This window comes from Eumetopias jubatus, unplaced genomic scaffold, assembly GCF_037043125.1.
Source record: "Eumetopias jubatus isolate StellerSeaLion01/CBP00866 unplaced genomic scaffold, mEumJub1_p1.0 scaffold_15, whole genome shotgun sequence".
NCBI classification, from domain to species: Eukaryota; Metazoa; Chordata; class Mammalia; order Carnivora; family Otariidae; genus Eumetopias; species Eumetopias jubatus.
This window is the reverse complement of record NW_028274821.1, coordinates 72,203,123-72,219,687: the sequence shown is the minus strand read 5'-3', so window position 1 is coordinate 72,219,687 and position 16,565 is coordinate 72,203,123. Positions and strand designations below refer to the sequence as shown.

General features: G+C 39.6%; 1 protein-coding gene and 1 non-coding gene across 2 annotated transcripts in view; both read left to right on the top strand.

Moving 5' to 3' along the window:
• The window catches only part of SVEP1 (sushi, von Willebrand factor type A, EGF and pentraxin domain containing 1), a 193,149-nt gene extending 178,740 nt beyond the window's left edge, over positions 1–14,409 (top strand). Inside the window, exons 44-48 of the mRNA XM_028108637.2 lie at positions 1,176–1,346; positions 2,884–2,979; positions 4,848–4,943; positions 9,347–9,440; positions 14,195–14,409. Coding sequence (XP_027964438.2) covers positions 1,176–1,346; positions 2,884–2,979; positions 4,848–4,943; positions 9,347–9,440; positions 14,195–14,216 — 479 coding nt within the window. The 3' untranslated portion in view covers positions 14,217–14,409. The remainder of the gene's footprint in view (positions 1–1,175; positions 1,347–2,883; positions 2,980–4,847; positions 4,944–9,346; positions 9,441–14,194) is intronic.
• LOC114213605 (U6 spliceosomal RNA) lies at positions 9,657–9,763 on the top strand. Its single transcript, XR_003610237.1, has one exon. It is a non-coding gene; the product is annotated as a U6 spliceosomal RNA (small nuclear RNA).
• Positions 14,410–16,565: the final 2,156 nt, after the last annotated feature.

Sequence of the window (16,565 nt, the reverse complement as noted above, 5' to 3'; positions counted from 1 at the left end):
TGAAAATCCTAAGCATAATTAACCACATTCACTTTGATTTTCCTATAGTATAGTATCCAGGCCTGTACAACAGCTCTTTTTAAGTTGCCCATCATTCTGCTACTTGTCTGAACAAAGGGACCGCATTTTCTTTATTGGTTTCTTTCCAGTTTCTGATCCACAGTAGGCATTAATACATATTTGATATCTGACTCACTGAATTAACGTTTGTAACCACCTTAGAAGGAAAAGAAAATTCAGAAAAAGACATGCACATTGTCATCCCCTCTGACAAGTTCTAATAGTATTAGGACCACAAAGTGACCTTTTAGAATTCATGGAGAGTCATCCAAAAGTTAGACTTTACACAAACAGGATACTGATTGGAGTCCCAGCTCCAATCCAGTCCTTGTCTCGTGAGCCACCCCAGAATAACTCTAGTTACCTCAAGGCTTCTCAAGGCAAAATTAGTTATAAAATTTTTTATTTAAATATACAGTACACATCGCTTCTAAAAGAGAGGATTATCATTCAATCTCACATATTTCAAAAGCAAAGAGTCACTGTGTTACCATCTTGAAAAGAAAGAAACTGATGTGAAACCTTGAAACCTCAAATGTCATAATCTTCATCAAGGGGTGTCAACTGAGTATGGACAGGCCAGAGACAATACTCATTTATTCGTTTTCGAACATGTCTCAAGAGCCCACTGCATACCAAGTGCTGTCCTAGGCACTAATAAAATGGCCCTGATGGAATATACAGGAGTGCAATTCATGATCTTTACTCTAAAACAATAGACTACATATAACCCCCATGCTTCTTCCTTTCTAATTTGATCAGCATCCTGCATGAACGTTCTCTTGGAAGCCACCTCTTTGGCAATGCACAAAAGCTCATTCTTGGGCTCCTAGAGACTTCTTGCCTGAGTAGAAAAAAAAAAAAAAGAAGCTCAGCTTCAGCATTTGAATCAGAAGACAAAACTTTTGATCCTGCACCTCTCATTTTTCTATACAGCAGCAGATTATGCTTTTAGTTCCTACTATCTTTTATTTATTATACAGGTGAAAAGGTAACTTTATATATTTTATCTTTGCTCTTTAAATTAATTCAGTCTTTGAGAGGAGACTGTGTTCTCTTCCATCCACTGGCTGGGTTAGCAGCACAGGCTTCATTGTGGTTTTGTTTTCCTGTAGAAATATCCTGTGGTCCACCAACTCATGTAGAAAACGCGATTGCTCGAGGCATACATTATCAGTATGGGGACATGATCACCTACTCGTGTTACAGTGGATACATGTTGGAGGGTTCCCTAAGGAGTGTTTGCCTAGAGAACGGAACCTGGACATCACCTCCTGTTTGCAGAGGTAAGGGAATCTTTGAATGGTTATTTCTCAGGGAAGCTGTAGGGAAATGCATATCAAAGTCTGATAAGGCCAACAGCTAGGATGCATGCTCTTTTACTTTTCGTTGGCTTTAAATTTTCCCTTGACATCTATGTCATTTTCCTTAACTTTATGGGTTTGAGTTTTGAAAGCTTTCATACAGAACTCTGGCCCAGCACACAGCCCCTTCCTGAGTCAATCACGGCTCCTCAGTTCAAGTGTTGTCTCAGAGTGTTCTCCAGCTGCTAGGGGAGCTGTGTTATGTGTGAGCCATGAGGGCACTTCTTGGACAGTCAGGTAGTTCCAGTAGATTCCAGTTCTACCCCCCATCCTGGGCAGACTCCTAGCCCCGCTGGAGATGGGGTAACCCGTCTGGTGGGCAGAGTAAGACACAAGAGGTACTGGGCAGCCCCAGGGAGGTGGAGCTCACCCCAGGGTCTCCTTGGCCATGTTGGGGGTTGGTGACAAGCACGCCATCCATGCTTATATCAGCACTGCTGTCCCTTCACTTGCTGGATTGAATTTGCCAACCCAAGGATGAATTTTGTGTGTGAATTCAATAAAATTTCCTTGGGGGAACAAGGGAACAAGGTTCTGTGCTTAAAATTCTGCAAAATTGAAAGAGGTAGATAATGAGGCATCCTAGTAGGTCCTAAAACTTACACTTTTTTTTACAAACCATAATGATTGTTCCAGTCTACAAATATTGACTGAAAGTCAAGAGCTATGCTAGTGAACAAGACAAACATAACCAAGGAACTAAAAGAAAAATCAAATTGTTGAGTAGGTTTTCCACATGGCCACATGGGCCATGGTCAGATTTGGATTTAGGGTGAAAAGGCCAGAGTCTTTAATGACCCGTTGGGGCTGAGAGAATTGAGGAAATCAATGAATGAATGGCATGAGCCTCAAAAGAGACAAGGGTGATTGCAGAAGAAGGGAGATGAACTGTCTGAAAGCAACAATGAGAAACGAGATCACTAACACATGAGATGTAAGAAAATGAGAGGGCAGCGAGGGAGGTGACATCCTCATAGAATAGCCCAGGCTTCACTTCAAATCAGAAGTTAAATGAGAGATGTGTGTCTGCTGGCTGGCTTGCTTGTTCCTTCACGTGCTTGCTTTAAGACAGAGCGACAGTGGCAGCACCAAAGAGCTATCGACCAGACCAACAAAGGGCACCTTAGGAAGGGCATTCTCAGATCTTCTGAAAGAGGCATTTCCCCTGGTCCAGACCAAAAGAAATTACCTTTTATCTAAACCACCTTGTCCCCTTCTGCCCTGAATCCCCAGATTACTAAAATTTTGGAAAGCCATATTCTCAGAACTACCCAAGTTGATTTATGCACCTTTCCAAGAGCCCTCATGTCCCTGACTGAATCTTGAGATTCAGTTTTGTTTCTCTTCCGTAAAGCTTGACTCTAGGAAATGTTATGAAATATAAATAAGGAATCCTATTTTCCAACAAATGCCCTTCCATAATTCCCTCGGTTTATGATCCATCCTGCTTCTTTTCTAGCTGTCTGTCGATTCCCATGTCAGAATGGAGGTATCTGCCAACGCCCCAATGCTTGTTCCTGTCCAGATGGCTGGATGGGGCGCCTCTGTGAAGAACGTGAGTCTGTCCTCAAACCTTACATGTTATGTCCTCAAACCTTAACATGTTATATCCTTCACTTTTGAGTCCTGATAATTTGCCTGGAAGCTGCCAACTCAGGGGAGTTACTAGGAACTGGCTTTACTGGTTGAAGGAATTCATTTGCTTAAATCCTGCAGCAGACCAGACAAGAGGGCCTAGAGTCGATCTGAATATGTCAATTAGTTGCAAAAGATCTAGAATATAAGTGACCTTGAAAATATAGTCATCGTGATCCACCCAGAGCCATCTCCCCATGCCTCCTGTCACAAATTCCCAAGAATCCTCTTTAGAAGGACCTTACAGTAGAGGGTTTCCCAGCCTCTATTCTCCCCATCTCAAGTCCATTTATGTGCTATGCCTCTCATTGCTGCCGTTGGGATAAATTCACGACATTGCAGAACACCATACTTTGTATGTAGTATTTGCAGCCTGCCATTCACTCTTTTTCATTAGGGGTAGTTCTTCCCAACTAAGAAAATAGGGAAAGTGGGCACTCCGGTCTCTATACAATGTTTAGTAAATTAATATAGAATTTTGATCCTTATAAAAATGCATTTGAATTTGAACTTCCAGGAGAATGGAAATAAGTGGTTTTAAGTGTTTTGTTTTTTTTTTTGTCTAAACTGTAGACATTTGTTTCAATATCTTAAAATATATATATGAGGATAAAATGATTTCATATTTCATTGGGAGCGGTGTCTGTAAATCACGTTAGGGGTCATTTGGGTGATGACCATTGGTCTATATCAGTTTTCTTGAAGGCCAGACATGTAATAAGAGATTCTAAAACTGTTTTAAGTGTAACGATTGCAACTAATCTAGAAAGGAAAATATACAATGGTAATAAATTTGGCTGCTAACAACTCAACAAAGCAAGTATTCTCACAATGATTAAGAAAGAAGAGAAATTATGTTTTTCCTCCCTCTTCTCCCCAGTCATTCCTTCCCATTTAGGGCTCCCAAACTTGACCTGCTATAATGCTGAGAGTCCAAAGACCAAGGAAACATTTACCCTGGGGGACCCTTACAGCAAGCCTAGCTGAGCTCACTGAGCATGTGCCTGCCCTCCTGCATTAGACCAGGGCTTCCCAAGCTTTAATGTGCATACAAACCATCTGCGAGGTGTTAAATGCAGACTCTGATTCAGTAGTTCTGGGTTGGGACCTGAGCTTCTGCATTTCTAGCCAGCTCCTAGGTAATGCCAGTGCTATTGGCTTGAGAACTGTGCTTTGAGTAGCAAGCCCAGAGACAATCTCACTCCTTTTAAACAGACTGTTCCTCTTTAAAGAGCTCAGTAATTTCTAGGAAGAATGATTGCCATGGAGGGTGTAAGGGAGGCCTGATTCAGTCACCATCAGGCCTCTGCTCCAAGGAAATGAAGAGTGAGTTGTCCCATCACTGCTAATGTGTTGCCAAAATCAGCACAGGATAGCCCCTCTGACCCCATTCTGACATTTGATTCAAGACAGTAAGAGAGCCTCGAGACAGCCAAACCAGCCAAACCCTCTTGAGCACTTCATGTAAATTTGAAAAGGAAATTTGAAATGATAATAAATGGAGAACATTCTGCTTATTCTGTAAGGAGAAAGCAAAGCACTTAGCAGACATTGATTACGGTATATCCTCTCTAAAAGAGTGCATTTGGCCCTAGAGTCATTTCATGAGGCTAAAGGCCCACCCTTACTTCCCTGATTGTGTTTACTGATTAATAAACAGAACACAGCCAGGGAGACTATCTGGTGCATCATTCAGGGTTTTACTCTTCCTGGAAAATGTTTTTTTGAACACTTGAACATATCTGAGTGTGTATATTTTGATCAAATCCGTTTTGGTCTCCTTTCTAGCAATATGCATTCTCCCCTGTTTGAATGGCGGTCGCTGTGTGGCCCCTTATCAGTGTGACTGCCCACCTGGCTGGACAGGGTCCCGCTGTCATACAGGTAGGTTTTTCTCCCGGGGTTTGTTTTCGTGTTGATTTGGCTCTATGAGGCCGTAGAGGACAGTGGTGAGTGTGACTCAGATTCAGAGGTGGCAGGGAAACAAAAGGGTGCCAGAGCCTCTCAAGAATTCCTCAAGATGGTCTCTTGAATGATAGGCTCAATGCTGAAGTCTATGGCTGCATCAGAGGTACCTGTCAGGGTCGCAAACTAAAGGAGAGAATCTAAGTCAACTCAATTGTCAGCCTTCTTCATGTCATCTGCTGTACTTTGCAGTATATCGAGAAGATGTGCAGAGGTTCAGAAGAATATTTTCATCTCTATGAAACTGAATTACTAACTTCGTGGTAACTATTTAGAAAGAACAAGGCTCTAAATAAATACCATTTGAGTTAAATCAAAGGTTCTTCGTAGACAACAGTAACAAACTGTTGTTGATTGGTGACAAACACGTCCCCTTAACCACTCTTACCTATCTCAAATATGACATTTACTTTTCTATACTTTGAGGTCTTCATTGTTGGATCATGCATCTGTCCTTGCCTTCACTAGATTATATGCCACTTGAGGGCAGGGATATCTCTTTGTGATCATTACATGCCCAGTACCTAGCATAGCGCCTGCCTATGATAGGTTTCTCATGTTGAAGAAATGGATGTTTAAAATGACAGGTTTTAACCTTTTTTCAGAAGTCTGACATTTTCAGGCAACTGTTAAAAGAGTAGCACTTGCTGTATTGATCTGGTATTCGAACACTCCACCATCCCTCCTGTAAACAATACTCATACCACCTCTGCCGGGGGCGGGGGGGTGTGAAACATCAGGTGTGTTAGCACCAGAGCTTGTTTATGAGCTCTAAGGCTGGGTGGCCATATAACTTAGCTTTCAAACTAGGACATTTTTGAGAGCAAAAGGGGTACTATTGATAAATAAACTAAGGAAATGGGAGTGACACGTACTGTCACAGCAAAATCAGATGTGTCGTGCCCCCACCAAAAGCCGAAACAGCCATCCGTGAATGTAGAAAAGGAAAAATATACTGGAGGTTAAATGCGAGGCTTTTATTTGAAAATCTAAAAGCAATCTATAGAGCGTTTGTTTGTAACAAATCAACTTAGAGGTTTTATCTGCATTTCCCAAATTGAAGTCATGTGCAAATGCTTCTGGCCATTTCCCAGCCATCTTACTTTGCAGGTGGTGGTCCCACTCTTCCAGGTGGAGGCGTCCTTGATTCTCCCACTCCTTCCGCTGAGATTTCCAGTATCAGCACCTTTCTGCTTCTCTCTGCACAGTACCTCCTCCATCCTACTCTGTCCCCACTGTCACCAGCTAGTAAAAGATCTCTTCTTGGGGTCACCCTCAGAGTCTACTGGTTGATCATCCTTTCCCTCCGCTTCCAAGCCAAACATCATCATGTATGCCTTTCGGTGTATCTTTTTGCCCTATTTCAGAACCGAAAATGGTCCCCTATTGTCTCTACATCCAGCCCAAATTTTTTGGCACAAATTCTTCTGACTTCCAAGGCTCCGTGTAGACTGGCTTTAGCACACCTGGTAAAACTCAACTTTCATCCAACCAATCACACACTGTTCCCTGCAGTGATGGCCTCCTCGTTACCCTCATCGCTCAGCACAGGCTCATGGTTTCCCTCTTTCCCCTACCTCTTCAAACCTTATCCAACTTCAAAAGCCCTGCCCAAGTTTCTTCTTATCTCCAAACTTGCTTTATACCACAATAATCTATTTTCTAACATCCCATTTCTATAGATATGACACAATTAGGTACAATCTCCATTGATCTGATTTTTCTGTACTTCTTTTAGCTCCTTGGCTCCCTAACTAGCATAAGCTCCCTAATAACACTGAGCCACATAGTGTTCCTTTCTTGGAGCAGCTACCTCAGCACATATCCTGCTCACATGTCCGACATACTAAGCATACAACAGCGCATGAAACAGGAGCTCCTGACCTCCAGAATTTAACCTAGAAAAACAGGAAGGTTGCAGAATGGCCTATAAGTAGATAACTGCAGGCTAATTGAATTCTCTGGAAACGGTTATGATGACAGTGAAGATGGGTACACTAACCAAGTGCAGACATTCAGAAGTCTTCATAAGCATAGACACAGAAGAAGAGCAAGAGTGGTCACCAAGAGAAAGATCATTCTAGTCAAAAGCATGGAAGCATAACACAGGTGTGCTCAGCATAGGAGAACTGAAGCCATAGAGGGAATGTAGAGGTGTGACTGGAAATGAAGCTGCGGAGAGGGGCAGAGCCAGAGAAGGAAATGCATTGTATGTCGAGTTCAAGATGCTGGATTATGTCCCATGAGCAAGGGAAGCCGCTGAAGGGTTTTAAGCAGGAAAGTCATGTGATGAGATTTTCTTTTAGAAAAGTGATTTTGGCAGCAGTATGGAAAATGGCAGAAAGCAAGACTTAACCATGGGGAGTCCACTTAGGAAGTTAACAAAGCAGAATTGGCAAGATGTAATGAAGTCTGGAAAAATGATAACTGAAAAGGGTGGATTTGAGAGAAGTTAGGGAGGTGTCTCACTACTTGGTTATAGATTTGTTGTGGAAGTAAAAGTCTGAGATTAATCAAGACTGATACATGTTTTGGGCCCCTGAGGTGAAGGTACTGCCGTTTACTGAGATAGAGAACCCAAGATGAGCAGGTCTGAAGGTACAGACGAGGAGTTAAGTATGCACATGCTGAGTTTGAGGAGCCTGTGAAACATACAAGGGAGAGGTCTGATAAGCAGTGGAATGATGGTTTGGGTTCCCAGAAGATACATCTGGATTGAAGATAGCAATATGTAAGTCATCACTGGAAAACATTCATGGAGAAAAACATAAGATTGTACAGAAGGCACATCGCATGAGAAGGTAGCCCAAAGTGGAACATTGGGGCCATCCCTGTTATAGGGAAGGAGGAAAGTGTTTTATGCTGTTAGGCAAGGAAGTAAAATGAATTTGTTAGTACAGTCAGAAACCACTCAATCATCATGCTATTGAAAAGGAGTGGGGCGGCTGGATCGCTCAGTCAGTTGAGTGTCCGCCTCCTGATTTCGGCTCAGGTCCTGATCTCAGGGTTGTAAGATCGAGCCCCACATCGAGCTCCACGCTCAGCATGGAGTCTGCTTGAGATACTTTCTCCCTTTCCCTCTGTCCCTCCCCCAAATCATGTGTGCTCTCTCTCTCTAAAATAAGTAAATAAATCTTTAAAAATAAAAGGAAAGAAGAGGAGTGATTTTTTTTTTATTAGTAAGCAGAATCTGTGGAGAGTTAGTTTTCAATGATTGGGTTTTATTTTTGCTCTTTTTAATCCTGCTTTGTTTCATAATTTCCTCTTTATTATGTGGCAGGTACATGCGTTCTGTTGGCCCACTCCTACTCTTTAACTCCCCAAGAGAGCTCCCCGAGGATGAGGGCAGGGTTGTTTATTTGTCCTCTCTCTTCCCACCCAGTGCTTGCTTGTCAAGGTGGACGAATGATTAAAGAAATGACATTTATTTATGTCACCAAAGATGAGTTTTTCATCTGGGAAGCCTACTTCTCCATGCTATAATGAGGCCAAAACATTTCTCATTTCCAGCCTTCTTCCAACAGCAATTTTATTTTCTTCCTTGAGGAAGTTCTCCTTTTTCTTTGTTATGTTAAACTTGTGGGTGTTAGTTCCTCATCAGTTTTTAGCATCCATAAGTTTTTTACAAGTAGATACATGCAAATGAAGAGTGTGGTTATGATGCAGTGGATTTGTGAGAAAGGTGCCTATATAGTAAATCTTTAGGTATTCACTCAGGGTTTTATCCGTGGCTAATTTTTAATTCTATTCCAGGTTCTGTAATTCCAGCTAAAGATGGTAAAAGCCATGAAATGTGTTTTCTAGCAAATACAAAGAACTTGTGAATCATCTGCTATTTTTATTTATTTGTTTGCTTTGCTTTTTGTTATTTTAGATCATCTATATGTCTGATTGTCTTAAGAGTTGGTGTCTGGTGTCTAGAATTCGCTGCTAGCTCTCTCAAGTGATATATAGTCTAATTGAGCATATGAAAATTTGCAGTTCAAAACTGTGTATGTCAGATTGGTTGCAAAAAGAATAAATGAGAAAAATCAGTGGATTTAATGTTATCAGCAAAGGTTTTAATACACAGGTGTAGGACTTAACCTGGAGCTTAAATATGAGAATTGCCTGGCTTGGAGAGAAAAAGGGAGAGGGTGGGTGGTGTCACATAACGACATGAGGTCAAACAAAGTGGCAGAAATGTGTAATACAAATAGTGGGTGGGGAATGGCAGTGGTTAGAGCGGAAAACAGAGTCAGATCTTATTCTACGTGCCTTCGTTGAATATCTTCCGACTTGCTAAGTATTAATTAAATAAATGCATGAATTTTTCATTCCAGCTGTTTGCCAGTCTCCCTGCTTAAATGGTGGAAAATGCATAAGACCAAACCGATGTCACTGTCTCTCAGCTTGGACAGGACATGACTGCTCCAGGTACGGCAATCAAAAATGAATGTTTATCTACAACTCTTAAAAAGGTCAAAATTCACGGGATGTTTGTCCCAAAAGCCAGAAGGTATCTCTAGTTTAAGGATAAGTTTTTTACCTTCAAAAATGTCCATTTTCAGATACTCTCTAAATTTGAACTAGAGCCAACACAAAGAAATATTAGTTAAGAATTGACAAAATATCTCAAAAATAAATAATCTTGTGCTCACTTTGGCAGCATGTAAACTAAAATTGGAACAATTCAGAGAAGGTTGGCATGGCCCGTTTAAAAGGATGACATGCAAACTCATGAAACATTCCATATTTTTCCACCAAAAAAAAGAAAAAAGAGTTAATTAAACAAATAAATTAACTGCCTTCTTGAACAGAAGATTGCATCATTCATATGTAAGGATGTAAAAGAAATAATAAACTCAATACATCGTATTGATGTTCACTTGCATTCCTGATTACAGTAAAAAATGGTATTGAAATTGATAAGAAATGTTTGTTTTTAAAGTCAAAAATCTTGTTTCATATTTCTAGTGTATGTATATGCAGTATTTAATTGACTAAAAAAATTTATGTAAAAATATGTCTTCCAATTGGTTTCTCATTTCTTTTTTTTTTTAAGATTTTATTTATTTATTTGACAGAGAGAGAGACACAGCGAGAGAGGGAACACAAGCAGGGGGAGTGGGAGAGGGAGAAGCAGGCTTCCCACGGAGCAGGGAGCCAGACGCAGGGCTTGATCCCAGGACCCTGGGATCATGACCTGAGCCGAAGGCAGACGTTTAACAACTGAGCCACCCAGGCAGCCCTGACTTCTCATTTCTAAGCAGATAAATATCATAGTTGAGAAAAGATTATCACAAAAATAAGTCTAAGGGAAAATAGTTAAAAATAATTTAAACTTTTTTTAATGAAGTATAACTGATATCCATTAAATTAGTTTCAGGTATACAACATAATGATTTGATATTCGTATATATATTGCAAAATGATTATCACAATAGATCTAGTTAGCATCCATCACCACACAGTTACAAAATGTTCTTCTCCTGGTAAAACTTTTAAGATTTACTATCTTAGCCACTTTCAAATATGCAATACAGTGTTACTAACTACAGTCACCATGCTATACATGACATCCCCATGACTATTTTATAACTGGAAGTTTGTACCTTTTGTCTCCTTTCACACATTTCAACCACCCCCCACCCCCTGCTTCTGGCAACCACCAATCTGTTCTCTGCATTATGAGGGGTTTTTTTGGTTTGGTTTTTTAAGTGAGAGCATATGGTATTTGTCTTTCCCTGTCCAACTTATTTCACTTAGCATAATGCCCTCAAGGGCCATCCATGTTGTTGTAAATGGCAAGTTTACATTTCTTATGGCTGAATAGTATTTCTGTGTGTGTGTGTGTGTGTATGTGTGTGTATCATATTTTCTTTATTCATCCATCAGTGGACACTTAGGTTGTTTTCATATATTGCCTATTGTAAATCATGCTGCAATGAACATGGTGGCACATATATCTTTTCGAGTTAGTAGTTTCATTTTCTTCAGATAAATACCCAGAAGTAGAAGTAGAATTGCTGGGTTGTATGGCAGTTTTAGTTTTAATTTTTAATTTTTTGAGCAACCTCCATACCATTTTGCACAGTGGCTGCACCAATTCCCATTCCCACCAACAGTGAATTAGTGTTCTCTTTTCTCCACATTCTTGCTGCATCTTGTTCTTTCTTGTCTTTTTGATAATAGCCATTCCAACAGGTGTGAGGTGATACCTCATTGTGGCGTTGATCTGCATTCCCCTGATGATTGATGATGTTGAGCATCTTCATGTACCTGTTGGCCTTCTATATGTCATCTTTGGAAAAAAATGTCTATTCAAATCCTCTGCCTATTTTTTAATCTAATTGTTTGGGTTGTGTTTTGGTTTTGGGTTTTTGGTTTTTGGGGTTTTTTTTTTGTTTTGTATTTTTGTTTGTTTTTTGCCATTGGGTTGTATAAGCTCTTTCTATATTTTGGGTAGTAATCTCTTATCAGATACATGATCCCATTCAGTAGGTTGCCTTTTCATCTTGTTGATGGTTTCCTTTGCTGTGCAGGTTAGTTTGATGTAGACCCACTTGTTGATTTTTGCTTTTGTTGCCTTTGCTTTTGCTGTCAAATCCAAAAAATTCATCACCAAGACCAATGTCAAGGAGCTTGCCACCTATGCTTTCTTCTAGGAGTCTTATGGTTTCAGCTCTTTTATTCAAGCCTTTAATCCATTTTGGGTTAATTTTTATGTATGATTAAGAAAGTGGTCCAGTTTCATCCTTTTGCGTGTGGCTGTCCAGTTTTCCCAAGACCATTTGTTGAAGAGATTGTTCTTTCCTCAGTGTATATTCTTGGCTTCTTTGTCATAAATTAATTGACCATCTATGCATGGGTTTATTCCTAGGCTTTTTATTCTGTTTCATTGATCTATGTGTCTGTTTTTATGCCAACACCATACTGTTTTGATTACCATAGCTTTGTAATATAGTTTGAAATCAGAGAACATGATGCGTCTAGCTTTGTTCTTCTCTCTCAAGATTTAAGCTTTTTCAAACCTCAGGAAATGTCAGACACACTACATCATGCAGTGGATAAAATATTTTCAATATTATAGCACTATCCTCACAAATGTTGAAATGTTGGAATATTACCAGCTCTATTTTAAGACTTTATATTATTGTATTACATCACTTAGATTTGTATTATGTATATTTACTTCCATCTTATAGTAATCATTAAAAACAAATGGATATTTTCATATTCACCTTAAAAAGTGGGAAATTCAGTTAACTGAAAACAACTCTAATTTTTCCATTTCCTTTTATTTCATTGTGATTAGAATATCAGAGTCAACTTGCAAAGACAAAAATTTATTTAAGTACAAACTTCATTTAAAAACATCAGTCTTGTGCCAATGAATTTCTTCATATCATCCCAAGTATATGCCATCTTTGCAAAGAGAAAAAATAAATTAAACCCCAAAGAGCAAAGTTGGATTGTATATGTAGAAACTTCCAAGATAAAAATGATAGTTTTACCTGAGAGCAGAGTTGAAAGAATTTAAGAAAATGAAAATCAAACTGGAATGGGTTTCTGGGGAAAAAAGAAAAGAAGAGAGAGAGGGGAAAAAAAGAAGATAAAAGAAATAAGAATGGCAGTGACTCAAAAAGGAACATGAAGTATTTATAACATCCTTATAATCTTAGACTTTCTATTTCAACTCCTTCATCTTATAGATAAAAAAAGGACACCCACAGTTGTTTGTGTGGTTCCGTAATATCAAAATACTCCCATAAGAGCTCTTTCTCAACTAGGGGAAGGGTAATTAGTAGCTTTTGTGAAAATACTGTCTATTAATAAAGAAAACAAAATCTAGATATTCTTATGCAAAAGTTTAATAAAGGAATCCAAATGTATATGTCCAGCAAAATAAGCTACGAGGCATATCCCATATTCAAGGGAAGGTCATCTTCCACCCAGAAGACTGGGCCAGCCCCTGCCTCCTTGTACTGTGATCGATTGTTCTAGGAGCAACATATTAGTAAGGACTCTCTTACCACAACTCTAACTAGCTTCATTAAAGAAAGGAATATGTTGTCACAATAGAAGGACCTGGCATAGAACCCAAAGACATGAGGTGGCTAAGCGTTAGTGGGACCAGACTGAGGACTGGAAAGCCTCGTAAAGCCTCTCCACCTCCCGTGTCCCTTCCTCTCTCCAGTGACCACTCCATCCTCTGCAGTGTGCTTTTCTTTGCTGTTCAGTTCAAGTGGAAGGACAGAACTGCTTACAGCGTCTACATTTTACACGTCCCACCACAGCATCCACAGAAATAGTGTGCTCACCCAGTTTAAAAATCTTAAAAATTGAAGGGCCCACCATGGATCAGTGAACCATGGTCCTAGGTTGAGTTATGTTGTACTAATGTGAAGAGTCATTTTGTCAAGATCTTTACCTTACTTTTGGGGTAAAGGGGAGAGGAAGCTGGCAATTCCCAGAAGAAAGAACCGTCTAGTATGATTCCCCTGAAATGGGAAGAGGAGAAAGTTTTTCTGAGAAATCAAAACAGTAAATGTTTCCAGACATTTTTTTTTTATTTCCTTCTCTCCCACAAGATTGAGTGCCTTGAAGATTGTCTCCCTCGTACTTAGTCCAGACACAGAAACAGATGCTCAGTAAAGCTTGTTCACAGATGGAAACATGTCCAGGCATCAGTGACAACTGATGGAGAAACACCCCTGTGGTATCCATTAAATCCCTCAACCTATAACCTTCTCTGCTGATGACTAAGACAGATCCGGTATTATTCCCAGTTAGTTCCGTCCTTAAGAAAGGGAGTATGTTTCCTCTGATCTCTATGTGCATCTTCAGAAAATTGATCCTAAATAAATGGCATAAATAAAAACCATAAACTGTTAATGCTGTAAGGGACCTTCAGGTTCACGAAGTCCAAACTCATCATTTTACAGATAAGAGGATTATCAGACGGGAGACTGGCGACAGAGCCAGGATCAAAACTCAAGTTTCTGCTGATTCTCAGATCCTTTCGTAAGGTTGGCACGTGTTCTCTCAAGGAATGATCCCCAGCCGTACAAACGATGTCACGGAGGATGCCCAGGCATCTGAGACTTTCAGTCCTGTTTTCATCAGCCCCTAAGCTTTTACCTCTTCGCTTCAGTTCTTCTGTTGAATCTCTTTGTTTTTTGTTCCAGGAAAAGGAGGCCTGGGTTTTAACCACTGCACAACCAACCAGCTCTCCTAAAAGCAGGATCATCTCTTCCTGGTAGTCCTGGGCATCCTGGAACTTATGCAAAGAAATTCCAACACGGTGCTGGGTCTTGTTTTGTTTTGTAAACTTGTTATTTGGGGTTTACCTTTGTATTTTGTGTTCCATTTTGTTATTCCTTGTGACGTACTTTCTTACATGTTCCCATTTTTAAATATGCTTGTATTTTCTATATAAAAGTATATTAAATAGATGCTGCTCCACTCACAAAATGTATATACTCTGCTGTCTACTTGGGAAGTTCCTGCTATACATTTTTATTCGGTTACTTAAAATGATTTTTCGATTAAAATCTATTTTGCTATTAAATAACATTTGGCTGGATTAGTGCCATTTTGTGAGATGTCCTGGAAACAATGAAGAGGATAATGATCTTTCATCTGTGCTGCTGGGACAATACAGGATCACATGCAGTGTACCGAGAAATCACAGTAAAGGAGACCCCTCATTCTAGCTCCATCTTCTTTACAGTATGTGGAACAATAAAGGTTTCCTTTTATCGAATCAGTGGGTAACTACTGGACCTTTACCACCCACCACCCAGAATGCTGCGCTGGTGCTGAGGCATAGCCTGGCTAATTCCTTGCCCAGCATGTGGAAAGCTATAGGCAATCAACTTAGGGGATGGAGGAAAAAAGTATGGTCATGGCTCACAAAACAAAGTGGTTCCCTTCCTTCTCACAGCTGGAATAAGAAATGCAAGAACTGGAAGATGAACGGAAAACCCACTACTGGGTCATAATCCCACAGCTCACTGCTTTGGGAGATAGGAAGAGCAGGACAGAGAAAGGGAAGGAAAAAGGCAAATGGAAGAAGTTCCCCAAAACTGTGCTCCTGGTCTCACTTGCAAAAAAGAATTGATGCTGTCCAAAGCAGAGCTGAGCTCCCCCTCAATCCCCACTCCATCACTGTACTTCTGCCAGGATAAAGACTTCCCCAGACTTCTGGAAAATAAAGCCAAACACTAGATTTTGCTTAAAATAGGAAAATCACAATCAACCCACCTTCATCCTGGGAGAAATGCTCCCAAATAGGGCATGGGGTGCATTGTAACACTATGAAGAAGTGCAGGAACAATGAAAAAGATCTTGATTGTCCTAGTGGTTCTCTTCACTGCCCTGCACACCTCAGCTGTTGAATTCTTCTTTCTCCTGACATTCACTCTCTTGACCAATTTTACATGCTTATCGGTATACCTTTTATTTAGCTTATTGATGTCCCATCAACTTCCAAACTATGTTGATCTTCATCATTTATAATCATAAAACTCTCAAATAAAAGCCAAGTAATAAAAAGAAAGATGGCACCGGAAAATAGAAGCTAGGTTTCAAGCTCCTGCATTTGAAAACAAAACTCAGCTCTGAAAGTGTACCTACTAAGTACAATTTGTATTGGGTTACTTTGAATAGGTGAAAAGATCTTTATTTCATAGTAAGTTAAATTATTTGTGTTATGTAGACAGTACAGTGAAGTAAAACATGATGCAAATGAAGTTTGCAAATAATATTTCATATCTAGAAATGTGCATAGAAATTTGCCAAACTTTATTAGTAATGATTTTCCCCAAGACATGGACCATTGGGAAACTTTTACCTCTTATCCAAATTTCCCCTTTATTTCTGACTTTTTTTTTTCTGAAACATGCAGAGAATTTTTATTTATTATGTATGTTAATACTTATATTTATTTAAAGAACAGAGTCACAAAAGTGCAGGCCAGGTATTAGGGTTCAAGGAGCAACAGCGATGAAATATATTATCCCTGCATAATGGCGACAGTTTCTGCCTTATTTTCAATGAAAATATATTACTTTTATATTCATAAGTATACTTTCATATTCACCAAAAGTAATCTTAAATTCATAAAAATTAATGGAAGTGTAAAAGCCCCACACTAAAAGGTCATCTTTCTGTCTACCCTAATTAATCTGGCGTATGCACTGGCATCAGTAAGTTGAAAGATCTTGCCTCCGTATAGTTTTGTTTAAACACTTCCTCGGGAATCTTTAGAGAAGAATTCAGATCAAGGTGATCTCTAGGTTAATATAAAGATGGAAACTGCTACCAAGAGCAATATCCATAAATTTGGAGCTACGGTTTCTACATGGGAGAAAAACATTTGCTGATGATCAAATTAAAGGATTTAACAAGTTAATTATTGAGACTGGCAGTGTATTTTTACAGTACGTCTTTGTGTTTCCTGCCCCAGGTGAGTGCATGAGTCTGGCACAGCATTGCAAATTTACCGGCCAGATTACATCAGAATTACTGTCTTATGCTTCCTTAACAACTAACATA